Genomic DNA, 19,419 nt, shown 5'->3' on the forward strand with positions numbered 1-19,419 from the left:
ATATATATATAATTCATTATACAAATACTTAAAACAAAATTTCCAAACTTTGCAGTGTCTTGTATAAATCCGCATGTGGGCAGCGTTTGCAGAAGTACATGTTAGTCGATAGGTGGCGCTATCTCATGATTAATCTCACTATATGGTAGCTAACCACAACAGTGTTTGTGATCTCAATTCCTTAGAGCAATGACAAGTGGGTGGTACTGTACCGGAGAACAAAAAAGATGAAGACATAATGCAACAACAACCCAAGGATGAATAAGCTATAAAAAAGCTCTTTTTTTCATCATATGTGCTTTGCTTGCACAGAATAAAGTTCAAAATGAGCATTAAAAACAACGGCAATTTACAGAACAGCTCGCGAGGGATGATTTAATTCAAGGACTTTTTGCATTTGCCTAAACAGAAATCAAATATTCACTTTTACTCACCGGAGTTCTCCAAGAACATAAAGCACGGTTCTCGAAATCAGCACGCGCTACGAGGACAACGCGTCTCTTTTCGAAGTGAAGTCAGCTTTTTTTGCGTGAAAACATAGCCTGATATTATTATAATTTTATTATTATTATTATTTTTTTTTTTAATGAATGGAAACTTGTTGTGGAGGACGCGTCGAGATAACGAATTTATTAAACGCGTCTATTCATTCAGAATATGAAGAATCAAACAGGATACTGTGAGACAACAGGCAGTGAGCGGTTCATGGTAAGTAGGTGACTTAGTACTTCTGTTTGACTCTAAGTGATATGCATCATGTGTTAGCTCAGTTATATTACATTATAACGAAATCTAGAGTTATATATTAAATACAATTAATATGGGCGGTTTACGTTCGCAGATGAGTAACGTCAAAATGGGTCCCGTGTTCAAGGGTCACGCAGCGGCAGCGCACAAGGAGCGTCTCCCGCCCGAAGGCGCTGGCTCTTCAGCATATGATTCTCATGCAGCACCTTGGACAGGGTTCGCAAGCTCTTTCCCGACACCTCTCACCGACTCTCTCCTACGGTCAAAATACTCCAAAGAATCGTTAAACGGTTACCCCACTGAATACAGCCCCATCAAGTCCACCGGGACGAAAAGAGAAACGTTATTCGACACAGGACATTTGTGCAAAAAGTGCATCTCTCATTTCAACGTCTTCAAAAGGGAAGCGTTAAAGCAAGTAACTGACGAACGTCTTTCTACCAGAGTAAGTATATTTCTTGTATCATCTATTTGCATAGATTTAGAAACGATTATCATGCATTTTTTTTGGGTGGTGTTTAGTGGACTGCTGCATGCATGTCCACCCCATCAGCCACAGTCTGTCTCATATTTCAATTACATATGAGGCGCATGCTTTTTTTTCCTTCCCCTTAAACGAGTTTAAATCGATTAGCTTTTGCAGTTGGTCTGTGATTCATGTGACACTCGTCTAGCCTTGATTACACTAGAATATGGGGTATAATGGGTGGGATATGAAAACTCAGTTCCTACTGAGAACAATAAAGTAAATGGCACTATAATGTGATCAGCTGAGACAGAGATGCATTTGTGGATGGCATGTGTTTGGTGGTGGGGAAAAATAGGTTAGTGGACCATAGTTGATTTTTTTTTTTTTTTAATCTTTGGCTTTTTTCCCCATAATATTTGAGATGGATTGAGAAATTACTTTAAGATAAAGTTAAAATGGGATTATCAGGGGTATTATAATCAACTAAAACTAAAGCTAATATTAAAACCATAAAAATAAAAACAAATTTACTTGGAGAGAAAAAAAGTTTAGTTGAAATCAAATGAAATATAAAATACATTTAATTTTATATTTGCCACACACACACACACACACACACACGCACATAGACTTATCGGCTATAAATTACGAAGACACAACAAAACTTTAACTTATATTCAAATGAAATGGAAAGTATAAAAATGAAAACTGAATCAAAATATCAATTATGTCAGTGATACTAAAACAAAACTGGGAATTATTTATCAAGTCACCAAAAAATGTTGTGGTTTAAAAATCATGTTAAAAGATTTTAAATATATGTAATTATAAAGACAGTTTGTCTGATATGTTCTGATGAGTTCTGATTAGTTAACAGTCACCAAAAACATTTTTCTTCCTTTGCCTCAGGATCCCAAAGTCTTCATTCATCTTTATGAGAGCATGAAACCACCTGCTAGTACTGTAGAAGCCTGGGGCAACGCGGACGGACGCTGTGGCGTCTGCTCCACTCACTTTAGCCAGCTAAAGCAGGAGGCTATCCGCACGATCCTCACCCAGGACCGGGCCATATGGACTCCACCTTCCACTGCCAACATCACATCCACAAGCCTAGACTCAGGCTCACAAACGCTCCCCAGAACCTCAAGCCACCGATCTGTTGTCTCAGACCCCCATCAGAGGAAAAGCAATGCAGCACCAGATTACTGGATTAAAGGACGTCAACATTTGGAGGCCCTGTGGCCCTTGTCCTCATGCAAAGGAAACAATTCAATGTCTCAAAAGGTAGGCCAATTTTTGTATGGATTTATTGCTGTATGTATTGCTGTTGTTTACACTAACACTTCAGATCTGAAGGGTTGGTTAAGCCAAAATTTAAATTTTTGTAATCATTTTCATGTCATTCTAACCTCATATTACTTTCTTATTGTGTGGAATACAAAAGAAGATTTAAAGTGTTTTCATCCATAAAATTAAAAAAATTGTTGGGTTCAGTTTTGATTTGGACCCCATTGACTTCTTTAAATTATATTCATTTGTGTTGCACATGAAGAATTTTCATTTTTGGGTGAACTATCACTTTAATATAATACTAAGCATACATTACCATTTAAAAGATAGTAATACACTTATTCAGCAAGGACATTAATTAGATAAAACTGACTGTAAAGGCTTTTGGATTGTTACAAAAGATTTCTATTTCAAATTAATGTTGTTCTTTTGAAATCACTGTTCATCAAAGACTCTTTAAATAATGTTTCATGGTCTTCACAAAAAAGAATAAGCAGCACAAACTTTCAGAATTGATATTAATAAGAAATCTTTCTTTATCATTAATTTGGCATATTAAATCGATTTCTGAATGATCATGTGACGCTGAAGACTGGAGTAATGGAAACTGAAAATTTCAGCTTTACCATCACAGTAACAAATTACATTTGAAAGAAAAGTAAAAAAATAAAAATAAAAATGCAATAATATTTCAAAATATTCATACTGTATTTATAATATAAAATAAAGGCAGCCTTGTTGAGCAGAAGACACTTATTTTAAAAACACGATGAAGTCTTATGGTATTTCCAAATAAATCTTGCAAAGAAAGAAGCACTATGCTGTTCATATTTTATGTCCAGTACATCATCCATGTGCATAATGTAAGAGTATAGAAATGAAATATGCATAGCTATGTCTGCTCACCGGGACACATGCATGTTTTCTTGTGATACACAAACCTCTAGTCGGCCTTGATTAGATCCAGAAGCAGATGATACAGGACTTTTTCTGGTTAATGGTTAAACCCACATTTTATCAATGCCACAGAGAAGCCTGTCAGAAAAAAAGAAGCTTGATCAATATCGCTGTAATATTTAATGACCAGTGAAATATTCATACACAGCGCTCGTAAATACAGATGAAATGAGGACACATTATGGAAGTGAGGCAGAGAGTGAATGTCTCGGGCAGCTCCATCAGCACTCAGTACCAGATCTTTATATGACGCTGACCGAGAGCATGATGGCAGACTGAGTCCATTAGCCCAGCTCCATTTCATTACACAAACATCCAAGGTGGACTCACTCAGTCCTTGAAGTGGAATAAAATAAAAAAAGATTAATGCATGGAGTAAAAGCAGAAGAGATGCATTTTGTAGGTTTGTATTTGAATCAGCAAACACAGATAAACATTGAAAGCGTAACGGCAACAAAAAAAAAAGAAAGATGTGCACATAATTAAATCTTAGATTCTCTCTGGAGGACAGAGAAGTGAGAGAAAGAAAGCAGAGATGGAGAAGAAAATAACAGTAGAGCCAATATTGCCATCTCTGCCCAAGGGTTGCTCCCAGCGCTAATTGGCGATATATTCTGCCAATGAAGGGGAGCAAAGAGGGGGCTCCTATTTCGCATGGCTGGATTGAAGCATTGATGAGACATAAAGGCAGGGAGTGACTCTACATATACAGATAACTGCAGGCAAACAATGGTTTTCTTGAACAGAGGCAAAGAAATACAGTCTGAATATTCTTATTCTGCCGAGAAGAGGTTCGATTTTGGGCAGAAGGATGACTCGTCCTGTCACATAATGACACACATAATGAGACAGATATAAACAGGTTCATGACTTCATCTGCACATATGACTCAGCTTGTAGTGGCTTTCACTGATAATAGTGTCTGACTGCAGTGCATTAAACGCACTCATGTTCAGGGTGTAGTTCACACTGGCATATTTTATAATCAATGTCAGAAAGACATTCAGTTAAAATACATAGAAATAAATAAACATATTGCCTGTCCAATTTAGTGTATCAAAGGAATAGTTCATCCAAAAAAATACACATTTTCTGAAACCCGAGGCCATGAAAAGATGTTAATAAATTTAGTTTCTTCAATGGAACAGAATTGGATAAATTTAGCATTATGTGACTTGCTCAACAGTTGGTCCTCTGCAGTGAATGGGTGCCGTCAGAATGAGAATCCAAACAGCTCTTAAAGCATCACAGTAATCCACATGACTTCATCTTGTGAAAATCTGTGTTTGTAATGAATCCATCAAAAAGATGTTTTTAACTTCAAACTACTGCTTCTAGTTTAAATGTGTGTTCTCTATCCATAATATTGCTTTCTCCACTGAAAAAGCTGGAGAGCATGCAGAGCAAGCACATTTACAATCAAAAACAGTTTATATCGCTGGATTTTGATGTTAGAGGATCCATTGGTAAGCAATTTATGTAATGCTACAATTCTCCAAATCTCTTCTGATGAAGAAACAAACTCTACATGTTGGATGGCCTGAGGGTCATTTTTTATTTGCGGGTCAACTATTCCTTTAATTACTGATAATTACTTGATAATATCAGTGAAGATCAATCTTTCTCAGTCCTCCCAGAGTCCTTTGCATGCAGGGAAGGTGAATGAAAAGGAGAATGTAACTACTACAGCACTATGCAACTATGGCGCCACACAGCCGACGCGTTCTTCCAGTATGTCCTCTCTGCTCCCTGCAGGAACATCTGCTGCCTTGTCTTTCTTTGTCAGGTAAGAGGTGCTGACCAGAAAAGAAAAAAGGAAAAGAAAGGGATGATTTTGTAAGCTAAACTCAAATCACGGATCTTCCACAGGGCAGCGCAGAAGTTGAACGTCATGGTTAGAAGAGGAAGACACTTCTCAGAGAGCAGTGCTTCCCAACGCATGACAAACTTCAGTAGCCTTCTGCTGAAATCTCCTCCTCTAGCACCAGCACACATTTTTCAAGCTTCTAGTAAGAGCAAGGAAACATCTGGGATGGGAAAGGTATGTTTATCTATAAAATGATATATATAATATATATATATAAATGCTTACTTCAAATGTTAATTGATTAATGTTTGCTACCTAACACAACCTAAATATTTGGATGCTTTTATTATTATGTGATATAGTACTGTTAAATAATAGTAGTTGTTAATTCGCTTTTAAATTTGTAATAGACAGAGTTTAGATTTTTGCCCTCAGTAAATTGGTTTATGTTTTGCTATTATGCAATAGTTGGTTTTATTACGTTTTCAGTTACTGACTGTAGAGATATGCATGACTGAGAAAGAGACTTAGAAATATGGGAGAGTAAGTTTAAACTACAAGTTAAAACACACTGCAGGAAATAAAGAAATTGTAAGATATAAAGTCACATTATTAAATATTTGTCTGATTATGAGAGATAAGTTACTAATTGTGAGAAATAATGAGTAAGATGTCAGAATTACACTACCATGCAAATGTTTTGGGGTTGGTAAGATCTTTTTGATGGCTGCATTTCTTTTATCAAAAAAATGTAAGGCAGTAATATTGTGAAGTATTTTTACAATTTAAAGTATCTGTTTTTCTATTTTAATATATTATAAAAAAAATTCTTTTTAAAGCTGCATTTTCCACAGCCATTACTCATGTCTTCAGTTTCACATGATGCTGTAAATGCAATATTTATTATCAAACATTGTGCCACTTAGGCCATATATTTTTGATAAAAACCATGATACATTTTTAGGATAATTCAATGCATAGAAACGTCAAAAGAAGATCATTTATTTGAAATATAAATATTTTGAAACATTTTTACTGTCACCTTTTGATCACTTCTTAGTTTCATGCATCTTTGCTTAATAAAAGTATTGATCTCTATAAAAAATCTTACTGACCCCAAACTTTTTTTTTTTACAGTAGTCTCTGTTTTATTTCCTCAGTGGTGAATCACATTTTCCATAGTAAATAAATCTCTGTTCACATACTCCCTTATTTATTATTTAGTTAGTGGGATGAAGTGAGTATTTGACTGGTCATGTGATGTTAACATGCCCTCCATGTAAAATTAAACAGCTTTAATAAGCTACTGTTATGACTGGAGTCTCCCATCATTTAAAATTTTTCTTTTTTGAGTACCATTTTCTGAATAAGGAAACATGTTCCTTGCTTACATACCACGCCTCTGATCAGCTGATTTAGATGTCATTCAGTCTGTCCTTGAGATGTGGCTGCTTTCTAGCTGCCTCACAGTTTCTAGAAGCAGCTCATATACTGTAACCTCTGAATGGGATGTTAATGGCCTTCCCATTCCATCGCACCACCTCCTTGAGGAAGGGAAGTCAATTTAGTTTAATTGTAGCTCGCCCTTCCTTCACTCTCCACTGTTCACACTGATGGGGCTCTTCTTGAGTTTCAAATTATATCGCTCTCAGGGTAGCACCTGGTAGCTAGATCGCACTCAGCACTGCACATCCAGCAACTGTAGCAGAGATAATGGATCCTTAAATAATTCATTTGGTGTAAATATGATTTGACAGACTCAGGACAGAGAAGATAATATCACTGGACAAATGCATTAGATATCAGACAAAGCATTAACGCTAAACCCGGTTTAGATGTGTGTTCAGTGACATCATGCTTATAGAAAGTGGGATATTTTAAGTTTTCAATATTACCGTTAAGGTTATAGTTACAGGAACATGTTTTGTTGCAGGAAAAGCCTGGTACTCTGCAATATATACCAAAACATTCCCCATCCTTATTATCACCACTGCATTAGCAGAGATTCCAATGTTGACTACAACATTTCCCATCCTCTAATTTAAGACTTAACTAACCCCTAAGCTAAAATACATAATGATAATGTAAATAAATAAACATGAGGTTTCAATATAGTTTAACCTTATATTTGGAGCAAGCAATACATTTAAAAATGTATATGTAATATCCAATAAGTATATTGTTTTGGGATTGTTCCCCCCATTCTAGGTCAAAGTGATGCTGCGGGTATGTTCAGTTCCAGTGTCTGACCCATCTCAGTCCTACTCTTTCAAACTGGACATGCAAAAGAAACAGATCACAGTGCTGAATGTACCCACCTTCAACCCTCAGAGACAGACTGCTGGAACTACAGTCTCCTCAAAGACCTTCACCTTTGATGCTGCCTTTGGCCCTGAATCAACCCAGGTCAGGGTCACTGCTTTGTTATTTCTGTCTGATGATTTGAAACTGATATGTCTACTGTCTGGAGCCCATCTGAGTCATAATATCCAAACATCTGCAGCACTCTCAGATTTTGTCGCTTGAGTGCAGATATCCAATATCTGGATATTCTTATCCAGTACAATCAACTGTGATGTGTTAGATGCACATTTGGATAAATAATTGCACACCCTAAGAGACATAATCCATGTGAAAGGAAATTGTTCGTGTAATTTATGTACAGATGACAAATTATGAAATAGTGTTGTCATATAAAAAAAGAGAGAAAAAAAACAAGCTGAAGTATTATTTTTCAGGCAGAAGTTTGTGAGAACAGCTTGTGTGAAGTGCTGCAGTGTGTGCTTGCAGGAGCTGATGGTTGTATCCTAAGCTTTGGACAAACCAATGTGGGTAAGTGAGTGATATTAAAATCTTTTTTTAAACCTTAAAAGCATGACATATGAAATAAAGGTCAGGTATGTCAATTTTTTTAATGGAATGTTTTACCGAACAAAATTTAAGTGAAAATCTTGAATTTGTGTTTTATGTTTTGTATCACATTTGATAAGTCAGACATTTTATGGCTCATATATTATGATGCAGTGAGAATATGGTGCTCACACTTAAAAAAGAAAAATGGAATAACACCTCAATTTTATTTAGGACATTAACATGCAATTAGGTGCTTTTATTTATATGGCCAAAAAACTAGATGAAATTCTGATAGCTTGTAGCGTAAATCCATTAGATTTGTATAATAGACTACTTCCATAAAATCCAATATCAGCTCTATCTTCTTCAATAATATCTCGTTGAATGATATATGATGGGATGCCTAGTTTTCTGCCTAGTTTTAATTGTAGAATTGTTTTATTTAGCAAAAAAGCTAAATGCAACTATTTTTGTAGTTGAAAACTAATATCTTTCAAGTACAACTCTATATATCACACAGTATATGTTAATATCTAGCAATATTATATTAAATCTAACAATTGTAAACCTTATTTCTCATATTTGCATCTTCATGAAGCACAGTATGACCTGCTGCAGCATGACTTAACTAATTTTAAACTTCATCTCACAATTATCTTTTCATTTTTTACTCTGAGGCAAACAGGCTTCCATAGCTCTGCGTCCAGTGGTGCTGACACAATAAGGTTCAGATTCACATATTTTTTCTAGCACTGTGTGTGACTTGTGGAGCCTCTCAATGAATGTGGATTAAACGCAGAGGCTGCACATCACAGGTCATTTACCTTTAAGGTTATTAATTGTTATCCACCCTAAATCATGACAACAGTCTCTACATAGCATTTGGAGTATGACATCATTCTCTATTAGCTAGATTGAATTACCCGCTCTCCGTGTTGGCCCTTGGCTCCCAGCCAGACATCATAAATCTTTTAAACCGGCCCATGCTTGACTGCCAGTAAAGTGCTTTACATTTAATCGGTCGTGACATTGCCACAATGCATTTTACACCCCAGTTTGTAAAGTCATTCACCACGTATTTAAGCATATTTCAGTCTGTGGATTTTTGTCATTCTGCAAAACCCTTATGAGGGGATTTTCCACCTAATGATGATCTGTTATAAAAAGTGGCTTTTCTCCCTTTCTTTCTTTTTTCTAACAGGAATGTCTTACACAATGATTGGGCATGATGGTTGCACTCAAAGCCTTGGAGTCATTCCATGTGCTATATCTTGGCTTTTCAAGCTTATTACCAGGAAGAAAGACAAGACATGGGCGAACATCTCAGTTTCTGTGTCAGCTGTAGAGGTCTGTGGGGAAAACAATGGCATCAGGGATTTACTGGCTGATGTTGACATGGGCAACTGCAAGGAGACCTATCCACCAGATGCTTACCTCAAAGAGGACCCCGTCTGTGGAGTACAAGCAAGTGTTGAACACACTTCCTTTGTTTCAATTTCTAGACATTAATTTATTTTTTATTTCCATTTATCTGTCAGCACTTTGTGCTTATTGGCCTCAAATGCATTGAAAATTTTCCTATAATATAGTTAGATGATGGAAAACATGAATTTTAATTCAAGCATATGCAGCATTCATGTAGCATTTAAGGAAATATTCCAGGTACAGTACAAGTTAAGCACAATCCCCAGCAATTGTATAATTTTGGCATAATTAATCATTAAAAAATAATAATAATGGCATAATGTTGATGACCTTATCCATTTTCATAATTTTTATAATTATTGTAAGGTTTATTGTGGTCAGTTGTCATGTCATTTGAAAAGTGATATGTAATTCAGAATAGGTAAAAAAAAATTACACATATTGTCTGAATTTATGGCTATACTAAACAAAGATTATTTTAATGTTTGTGGATTGCTTTATTCACTGAAGTCCCTCAATGTAACCCTAATTTTTGCTTTTTATAAAGAAAAGGATAGTTAAATGCAAATTATTTTTGTAGTAATTTAATCAACATGATGCCACAAATGTTGTTGATTGAGCTGAACATAAACGGAACACGGGATATTCCTTAAAACAACATTTCGCATTACATTTATAACCCTTTTCATGGCGTATTATCAATATTCATGAGTAATCAATAGTAATTAAATATATACTCATTGATATGTTAATTGAGACATTCCCATTTACTTGAGAGTTTCATTATTGGATTTTGTTATCTTGATCACAGCTCTGCAACCACAGTGTACTAAATGCTCCAACTCCAGAAAGAGCAGCTTTCCTACTAGATGCAGCTCTTGCATCTCGCAGTGGGATGGTGGACAGTGGAGGGAGACCACCACATTGCTGTCACATGTTCTACACCCTGCATGTTCGCCAACAGCACATAGGAACCAGCGCCAAATCTGGGAGTGAGTTCAGTTGCCTTTTAATGACTCTTATATAGAGATGTATATGAGCAAATTCTCAGTACAGATTTTCAAATAAACAAAGGCCTATTAGATGACATTTCTCACACACTATGATCCAGGAAAGTGACATTTCATTCTTGTATCTGTTTTTAGCATATTAAAAAAGACTCTTTTGCATATATGACATGACCGTTTTCTTAAAATTGTTTGTTTCTTTATTATTATTCTTGAAATTGCTGGTGTTATTAAAATATATACTTTCCTCAGTGAATGTGGATCAAAGCAAGCTGAGCCTGATCGATTTAGGGAGCTGTGTGGGGGAGAGGGAAGGAAGCAACTGTGGAGTCTGCCTCGCTGAGCTTGGAAACTTTATCGCAGCCAATCTCAACAGACATAATCAGGTCCCTATTAGGTATGACTTTGTATGTCTTGATTATGAAAATAGAAAAATGACTTATAGTTAATGAACTGTTTCCCTCAAGAATAAAAATTACTCCATGATTCACTCACACTCAGGCAATCTTAGGTTTGTGTGACTTTCTTCTTTCAGGCTTTATAATGGCAGTGAATAGTGGTCAAGTTTATTTTAGAAAAATAAAGAGCTTAAAGTTGCAGTCTGTAACTTCTGGCGCTCCAGCAGTTAATTAACAGAACTGTGTGCATCTTGCAGAAGAACATTGTAGCCGGATCTACTTCTTTCTGTTTATGTCTATGAGGAAATACGCAGGTACTAGGCTACTTTGCAGTGGTCCATCAGAACCAATCTAAAATATTCTGAACATAAACGCGTATTAGTGATTCAGGACCACTGTTGGGAACGTTACTTTAAAAAAGTAATTAGTTATATTTACTCACTTCTTGTTCCAAAAAGTAACTGAGTTAGTAACTGAATTACTTTATAATAAAAGTAACTCGTTACCAGGGAAAGTAACTATTTGTGTTACTGTAAAAAAAAAAAAAAAAAAAAAAAAAAAAGTTGCTATATGTCAAAGTTTTTTTTTTTTTTTGCAGTTTTCACAAGTCAGTTGAAATGAGTAGAACAGCTGGTGTTCGTACGTTTGGCCACTAGCTTTGTATATATGCGTGTGTCACACACATTACGTGCACGTTCTTGCCTTTGACCACAATGATTTAGAAGTAATGCTTATATCTCCACCTTGAAAATGCAAACTTTTCATCGGATTGCTCCTGACTCACCATCTCTGCTGCTGCTGCAAATCTCTGTTTAGCTGTTGTGTGCGTTTGGCGCCGCTGGTGCGTGTGCCGGCATAAGTATAAAAACACTGGCTCTGATTGGCTACCATGAAATACATGAATCTGCCGTAGCCAATCATAATCGCTTATCTCGTTATCAATTAACCCACCTCCTCACTCGCTGTGTGAGCCAGGGGTGCGTTCGGATTGCATAACTTAGTTTATTAAATCAATTCATAGTAACGCACCACATTTAACGTCCAGTAATTTTAACGGCGTTGTAACGACGGGAAAAGTAATTAGTTAGATTATCCCGTTACTGAAAAAATAACGTCGGTACCTAACGCCGTTCTTTTAAACGGCGTTATTCCAAACACTGTTCAGGACAAGCCAAAAACATGGTTTGGAAAATGAATTCATGGTGTACTCACTTATTAAATACATTTAGTACATTTTGAACACAAAAAAGTTACCGAATGCAGCTTTAAAAAACCAGTCTTCTCTGGGCTTTTTAATTTCCAACATCAAATCCTTGTCTTGTACTTCTAATTCGTGACCAGTATTTAGTTTTGCGCTATGCCTACATCCTGCATTCACACAGTCACATGTACAACAGTTAGAGTTATGCTAGAGTTTACGGTTTATAAAGTTTTAAATATGGATTTTTGTAATGCATCGATTCTGCTCAGAAGGCCTTTTTTTTTACCCTGCCAGAGCCATGTGGATTACTTTAATGATGGATGAATGCACTTATTTAATTTTTTCCACTATTCACCGCCATTATAAAGCTTTCAAGAGCCAGGTCATTTATATATATATATATATATATATATATATATATATATATATATATATATATATCTCAGATTGTATTTGTTTGAAAGAAGAAAGTCATATACACCTAGGATAGATTGTGGGAGAGTAATCATTGGGTACATTTCATTTTCGGGTGAATTATCCCTTTAAGTTAAGTAATTAAGTCAATAATCGATAAGTGATCATTTCTTCATTACAGGGGAAGTAAATTAGCCATGCTTTTGCAAGACTCTCTGAGCAATGTCAACTGCTCCACCACAATTATTGCCCATATATCCACCTTGTCTGAGGACCTTACAGAAAGTCTTTGTACGATGCAGACTGTGACTCGAATGCGAAGACAGAAAAAGAAGATAAGGGTATGCTTATAGACATGTTCTCCAGTTTTCAGGTTCTGTTAATTCAGGCCATGATTTACTTTTTATTTAAATTGTTTTATATATCTCATATGAGTTGTAAAATGTACTTTTTTTAAATGATGGACATGTTAACCAGTTTTCAAGTGCTGTGGATTTAGACTAAGTTTTTTATTTTTGCATTTGTTTTTCAGAAATCTTCCTCAAGCTCGCCTGGAGGAAGAAGCTTAGGCAGTGAAAGGAAATTTAATACTTCCACCAAGCTGAGATTTCAATCTACGGGAACACTGGATCAAGATCTCTCCTCTCCTGGTTTCTCTAGTGATCCAGTATTTTACCCTGGGAGTGATAAGTCTTGTGATACCATTATCTCTATGGATCCTTCTGGCCTCCTAGATAAAGAGGTTACAAATAGAAGCAGAGAGGTTTTGCCTATAATTCCATCCTTACTCAAGAGCAAACTGGAGTCCAAGAAGCTCTCGCTGATGAAGTTTTGTGAAATCTCTCCACCAATTGCCAATCGCATGAAGCAGATATCAAAAGAAAAGACTAAGGAAGAGGCCACACCAACAACTTTGCAAGATAAATCAGATTTTGAGTGCCTGAAGTGCAACACATTTGCAGAACTCCAGAATCGACTGGGAAACATAGACGGAACAGAGTTGGATCCATGCAAAGATCAGCAAGTGAACACTATGAGCAAATCACCTCACTTGAGCCAAACCAAAAAGAAATCCAGTTCATTGGACATTCAAGCATTAAACAACAGAGAACTCAATAGTACCAGACAAGGAAACTCCACCAAAACATTTGCGATAATTCACAACGGTGAAGAAACCACCAATTCACCCAATATTCAGCCACAGCTAGATGTTGTCAAACCGAGTGATTCCATGCTGTCTAGCAAATCTAAGCTTCATTCTAAAATAATGAATATGATGCCCACTGCACTATCTTTGAAATTGGAAGACCAAGGTAAAATGAGAGTATCGGAGAATTCCACAATGCAATCGGAGACAAGAATATCTCCCATCGGCAAGAGTTCTCCGAGGTCCACCTCGTCCTCTTCTTTTTCATCATCCCTGTCTTCCAGTTTGAGCTCCCCACCAGCTGTTTCTGCCCCTTTGAATGGAGACATTCCACATTGTACAGGAAAAAAACAACGAGAGATGAGGGCCACCATCACTGTGACCGTTCAGAAGCCACTGGATCTTAATGGACACGATGAGCTTGTGTACACCGTGGTTGAGGAGGTAACAATAAATGGGGCCACCGAGCAAGGAAAGGCACAAATATTAAGTATTCATGAATCGCAATCTCTCCAGGCTTTAACACCAGGAAGTCAGTCTGTGAGGATTATCGGCAGCGTAGGTGAAGAGCAAACAGAAAGTTTTTATAGTTCCAACTCTGATGCACAAACTTCAGAGCATGAAGCCTCCACGGACCCATCAGATGCAGCTATTAAACACCCAAAAATCAATGCACATATTGACAAGGCAGGCGGCTTCATTGATTCAAAAAACCTTCAGCAGCATGATACTTGGTCTGAAGTGCCTCTGACTGAAGATGTGAAAGAGATACCTAAAGGAGCCATGGTTAAACTTAACCCTCCCTGTGAGGTCTCTGCGTCCAGAAAATATGCTTGTGAAATTAAACCTGAGGAGAGCTGGTTGTGCCAAAACAACAAGAAAGACGGCAAGGATGTCCCTCACATGAAAATAGAACAAAAGAACCCACAGAGTCCAAGAGAAACTCCAGAGAAGAAACAATATACAAAGAAAGATGGCCCTGTAGAATGGACCAAAGACAACATGCCACCAACATCAACAAACAGTCCCAATCTCAAAAGAAAAGAGACGAAAGAAGAATTTGGAAAAGCCAGAAGTGCAACGATAAACATGGCTACTGAAACTACGACCAATACTAAATCTCATTTCGAGGAGAGCAGCAAGTTGTTTAATGCCAAACTGAAAGCATTATCTGGTAGGAGCCAAACATGGGATCACAGTATGAGTGGACGCACAACAGGAAGCTTTGAAGGTAATTCTAGCTCAAGACTTAAAAGCAAGTTCCTTGAAGAGACTGCTTTCATCGATATGGCTCCGAAAGGCCTTTTAGATAAAGATTATATTTCAGCACAACCCAGCCCGCTAGGTTTTAAAGAAGACTTCGAGGACTTTGTAAGGTGTCGAGCTAGTCAGAGTCTCGGGAGGGTTCCACAGTTCTTCCCCATGCAGGATGCCAACGATCCAACCCGGCCATCGAAAAATGGTCACTCTAAGACAAGCACCATTAATAAATTCATGCCCAGTTCAAAGGTCCACAAGATGCCAAACTTGTCTCCTAAACCCACTAGAAACTCGATCAACCGGAGCTCAAGCTTTTCTCCTAACGGAACACATGTCAGACAGAGCTCCTGGTCAACACACTCCCTATCCCGAAGTCAAGACAACGGCAGTTTGATGTCCCCCGGTGCAGTCCGGAAAGGAAGAGTTGAGCTTTTAAGAAGCAGTAGAGATTCTCTTTCTGCTTTTAGTCAAGGTGGGTCTGATTTAGATGAATGTGAGGAACTGGGGACGATGAAACCTTTTGTTCACACATTGCCATCGCCGTATAGCCGGATCACAGCTCCCCGGACCCCACACCACTGCAGCGGCCATGCCAGCGATACCACTAGTATTCTGAGTGGAGAGATGCCTCCTGCCATGTGTAAAACAGCTTTACTCTATAACAGGAGCAGTATGGTCAGTAGCGGCTATGAAAGCATGCTGAGAGACAGTGAAGCTACAATCAGCAGCAGTTCAACGCACAACTCCATCAGCGATCAGAGCTGCTCGCTCGGTGCTGCTAAAGGCATGAGAAGTAACAAGAAAAGAACCAACATAGGTACGGAATTTATTTTTACATCAATGCATTCCGGCATAAAATCAAACAATACGGTCTTCACCTGTCTTTGTCCACAGGGTCCAGTCTAAGACATCCATCTCAAGAAAACCTCCTGTCTCTGAAGAGATCCGTCAGTGGGCCCAAAACGCACCGGGTGGATCGGAGTGGTTCTGACTCTTATGAAATTAAAGTCTATGAGATTGATAATGTAAATGGCGTACAGAAGAGAGGTGGGGCAGGGAACAAGGTGAGGTTCAAAATGTGTCAATGAAAAAAAAAGTGTGTGTCTGCTTTGTATTTCATTCACAAACTGCTGTCGTTGTATGGTCCAGTAAATTGGTAGTGCTTCATTCAACTCGTACTTTTCTGAATTGCTTACAGACACAAAAATCTTGACTCGCAACACTGTTTTCTAGAAGTAAAGGCTGGGATATCCTACCTGACTTTTGCCTAGAGTTGTACCCAATTTGCAGTCCGTAGGAGAGCATTAGTTGGCAAAAGTCAAAGCAGTCAGAATTTTAGGCGCAAGTTTGTATTTATAATGACCTGTAAATGCTGAAATCTGCTGTGATTAAATGTTGTGTAATGTATTCCAGCCTTAAGAAAGCTTCAAACGCTCATTTCTTTTTTACTCTGACTAGAAACAATACACTGATTCAGAACAAATGTGATTTTACATTTTTTATACATTCTATTTTTTTTCCATTACTGAAAAATATGCAATTCTTTGTTGAATATTTAGGAAATATTTGTCATTATTTTGTTTTTCAAATGTGTAATTCACTGTTTTTGTTTTCATTCAAAAATTACTTTACGTATTCCTTCAATAATGTATTGTAAACATTGAGGAGATTTTGACAATGTAGTAAAAACACTTTTCCTCAAATGGTGCTTAAATTCATTCAAAGGATATTGTTATCACAAAACCAAAACTGAATGTTCAGGAATGTATTTTTTGTTGTTGTTGTTGGTTTGTTTGTTTTTCTGTTCTGTTCTGTTCTGTTCTTATTTTTCACTTTAATTTATGTAGTAGGCTAGTCTTATTTTATAAAGTTTACAATGTATAGTTGCACATTCATTGTAGTAAGCGGCCGTGGTCATATATTTTAAATAAATTTCACAGTGTGTAATTCAGTGTATCTGTGTATTTGATGGCTTTTATGGGTCAAGATAGCTGAAAACTGTTTCTGATATTAAATTGGTAAAAAGTGTTAAAAAAAACGTAATATTACTTTAATATAAAACCCTGTGGTTAAATAGTAGGCCAAATGCTTATCTCAGCTCACTCACATTTTATATGGAGGCAAACTTACTTTTTGTCATCCACGTTTTCAGGGTATAGTCCTCTTTAGTGCAAAGCTGAAATTCTTGGAGCATCGACAGCAGCGGATAGCAGAGGTGAGACTCAGGTATAATGCGCTCAGGCGAGAGTTGGAACAGGCCAAGCATCATCTGATGTTGGACCCTGGAAAATGGACCCGTAAATGTAAGGGTTAACATGTTTGCTTATGTATATTAAGTAAATTTAAGCACTGCAGTAAACTGTAGGGTTGTTTATGGTTCTGCTTACTGTGTTTTATCATTCATTATGATACTATTTGTGTGATGTGTTTTGCAGTTGACTTATGGCAAACATTTGAGGTAGACTCCCTGGAGCACTTAGAGGCTTTGGAGCAAGTCACTCAACGGCTAGAGCGTCATGTTAACCTCTGCAAAGCACATGTCTTGATGGTCACCAGCTTTGACGTTAAACCCAAGTGCAGAAAAATACGGCATCGGCCCACGATAGATCATACAGCGTTCGCAGGAATGTAGCATGCCACGATTTTACATGACCACTTTTACCTGTTATGCCAAATATTAAATGATTTGCGTGCAAATATACGGAGCAACTACGGGGACATAGTGATGGAAAAAATGAGAACTAAAAATAAAAACTTGCCGTTCGCTAGATGGAATATAGTTTTTAATTCCACATCATATTATTTCCATTGCAAAGGTTTTGTGAGCGAACTCGGGAGAACGCAAAAACATTGAAATATATGTTTTTTCTTTCTTCTCGTTTTATTTGTCTTCATGTCCCTTGAGGAGCTCCGTAGAAATCCTCTAACCATCTCAAAATTATCACATTATAAGAAAGCTTCTAGTGATGCTGTGCAGTCTCTACTTGAAATCTAATTTGCTGTCAGTGTTTGTGCTGTTAGCTTTAGCACAGAGAAAGTCAGAACAACACATTAGGCTGCAGACTGCTGTCTGAAATTATAAACCTATGGGTTTTTTTTTACTGTTCATATGTTAATTCTTGGTAGTCAGGGTTTAGGATTTCCAATTGTACATTTGCAAATCCTGTGTTAACTTTCATACTGGCATATTTACTAGGTTAACAACATTTTAACAGTGTATCTTACAGCATGCAATGAGCATGTGACCTGTAAAGTAACAGCTTGTCCATCTGTAAAAATGTACAACATTTTAATCTGTTTCATTCTCAATTATTTTTTTTGTTTACAATGTGCTATTGCTCTAGTACCTTATTGTTTCACACAGTAGGCTATATTAGGCCTACTTTTGGGATTCATTTTACAAGCTTAAACATAGTAACCCATTCCTTTTCAAAATGACTAGTGTGAAATAAAAAAAAAAAATGCTTACGCCAAGTTTAAAAGTGGCCTTCATTTGGATATAAAATTACCTTAATGAAAGCAACTTTTATTTAGAGTTATAGTCACTTTCAAGGTTGTAAAACGCTGTAAAGAAGTCATTTTTGACACCCAGTGTATATTTTTTTTTTGCATGAAACGGAAATAATTTGCAAGCCACGTTTATTGTAAATGCCTTTTATCCTTATGTGCTAATAAAAGGTTGTTATTCGCTTTATTGGTTTTTATTTAAATTAAGCCACGTTTTTATTGAAATTGTATTAATTTATTTACATAATACCCACTGTAATCATCGAATAAGAAACATGGCATGATTTTCTTAAAAAATAATTAACAGACACTTAAAACTGTGGTTTGTGTTTTTCACGGAGGATTGCTTAAACATTCAGACATATTGCAATGAGACAACTGATTGGCTCACTGCGCTGTCAAAACATATTACCTGGCTGTGATGAATGGCAGAGTTCACTCAGATGGTACAATATAATAAAAACTTCCCTATTATGAAGTCAGACACAGCACAGACATGCAGCAGCTCACCATAACGACTCCATGTTTCAAGGGCTGCGTTTACTTTCTGCTCCAGTTACTGCTCACAGCTGTAATGTCAGCCCATAGTTTATTTATATTTTGGAAAAAGAGTTCTGAAAATATTTTGAATAGCTTTGTATATGACGCTGATGGATTACTGAAACTGAGCACAATACTTTTTCTTTATACCGGCTTTTTCCTATTGTTGATGATGAGTAATTTAATTTATAATTGAAGGAAACATTCAGAGAGTTCATTTCTTCTAACATTATTGTATATGGTTTGGTTTAGCAAAGTTGGCGAAGACTATTTAGTGATCAATTTAAAATGCAAGTAGTATAAGGTAGGTTATAAAAACACAGGCCTAGCCTTATAGGCTACAAGACTAAATATTGCAGTATCATAGGCTATATAATATATAGGCCTAGTGTATTTA

At 36.8% G+C, this 19,419-nt stretch overlaps 1 protein-coding gene across 1 annotated transcript; it reads left to right on the forward strand.

Moving 5' to 3' along the window:
• Positions 1 to 181: 181 nt before the first annotated feature.
• LOC127983488 (kinesin-like protein KIF26B) lies at positions 182 to 18,665 on the forward strand. The gene is made up of 15 exons (XM_052585696.1): positions 182 to 708; positions 842 to 1,192; positions 2,126 to 2,500; positions 5,092 to 5,249; positions 5,333 to 5,504; positions 7,479 to 7,676; positions 8,009 to 8,102; positions 9,325 to 9,587; positions 10,360 to 10,540; positions 10,808 to 10,952; positions 12,750 to 12,909; positions 13,101 to 15,792; positions 15,870 to 16,039; positions 17,128 to 17,278; positions 17,411 to 18,665. The coding sequence occupies exons 1-15, from the start codon at positions 658 to 660 to the stop codon at positions 17,605 to 17,607; spliced, it is 5,358 nt and encodes a 1,785-aa protein (XP_052441656.1). The 5' UTR covers positions 182 to 657; the 3' UTR covers positions 17,608 to 18,665.
• The last annotated feature ends 754 nt before the right edge of the window (positions 18,666 to 19,419 follow it).

Source organism: Carassius gibelio, chromosome B20, assembly GCF_023724105.1.
Source record: "Carassius gibelio isolate Cgi1373 ecotype wild population from Czech Republic chromosome B20, carGib1.2-hapl.c, whole genome shotgun sequence".
Classification (NCBI taxonomy): Eukaryota; Metazoa; Chordata; class Actinopteri; order Cypriniformes; family Cyprinidae; genus Carassius; species Carassius gibelio.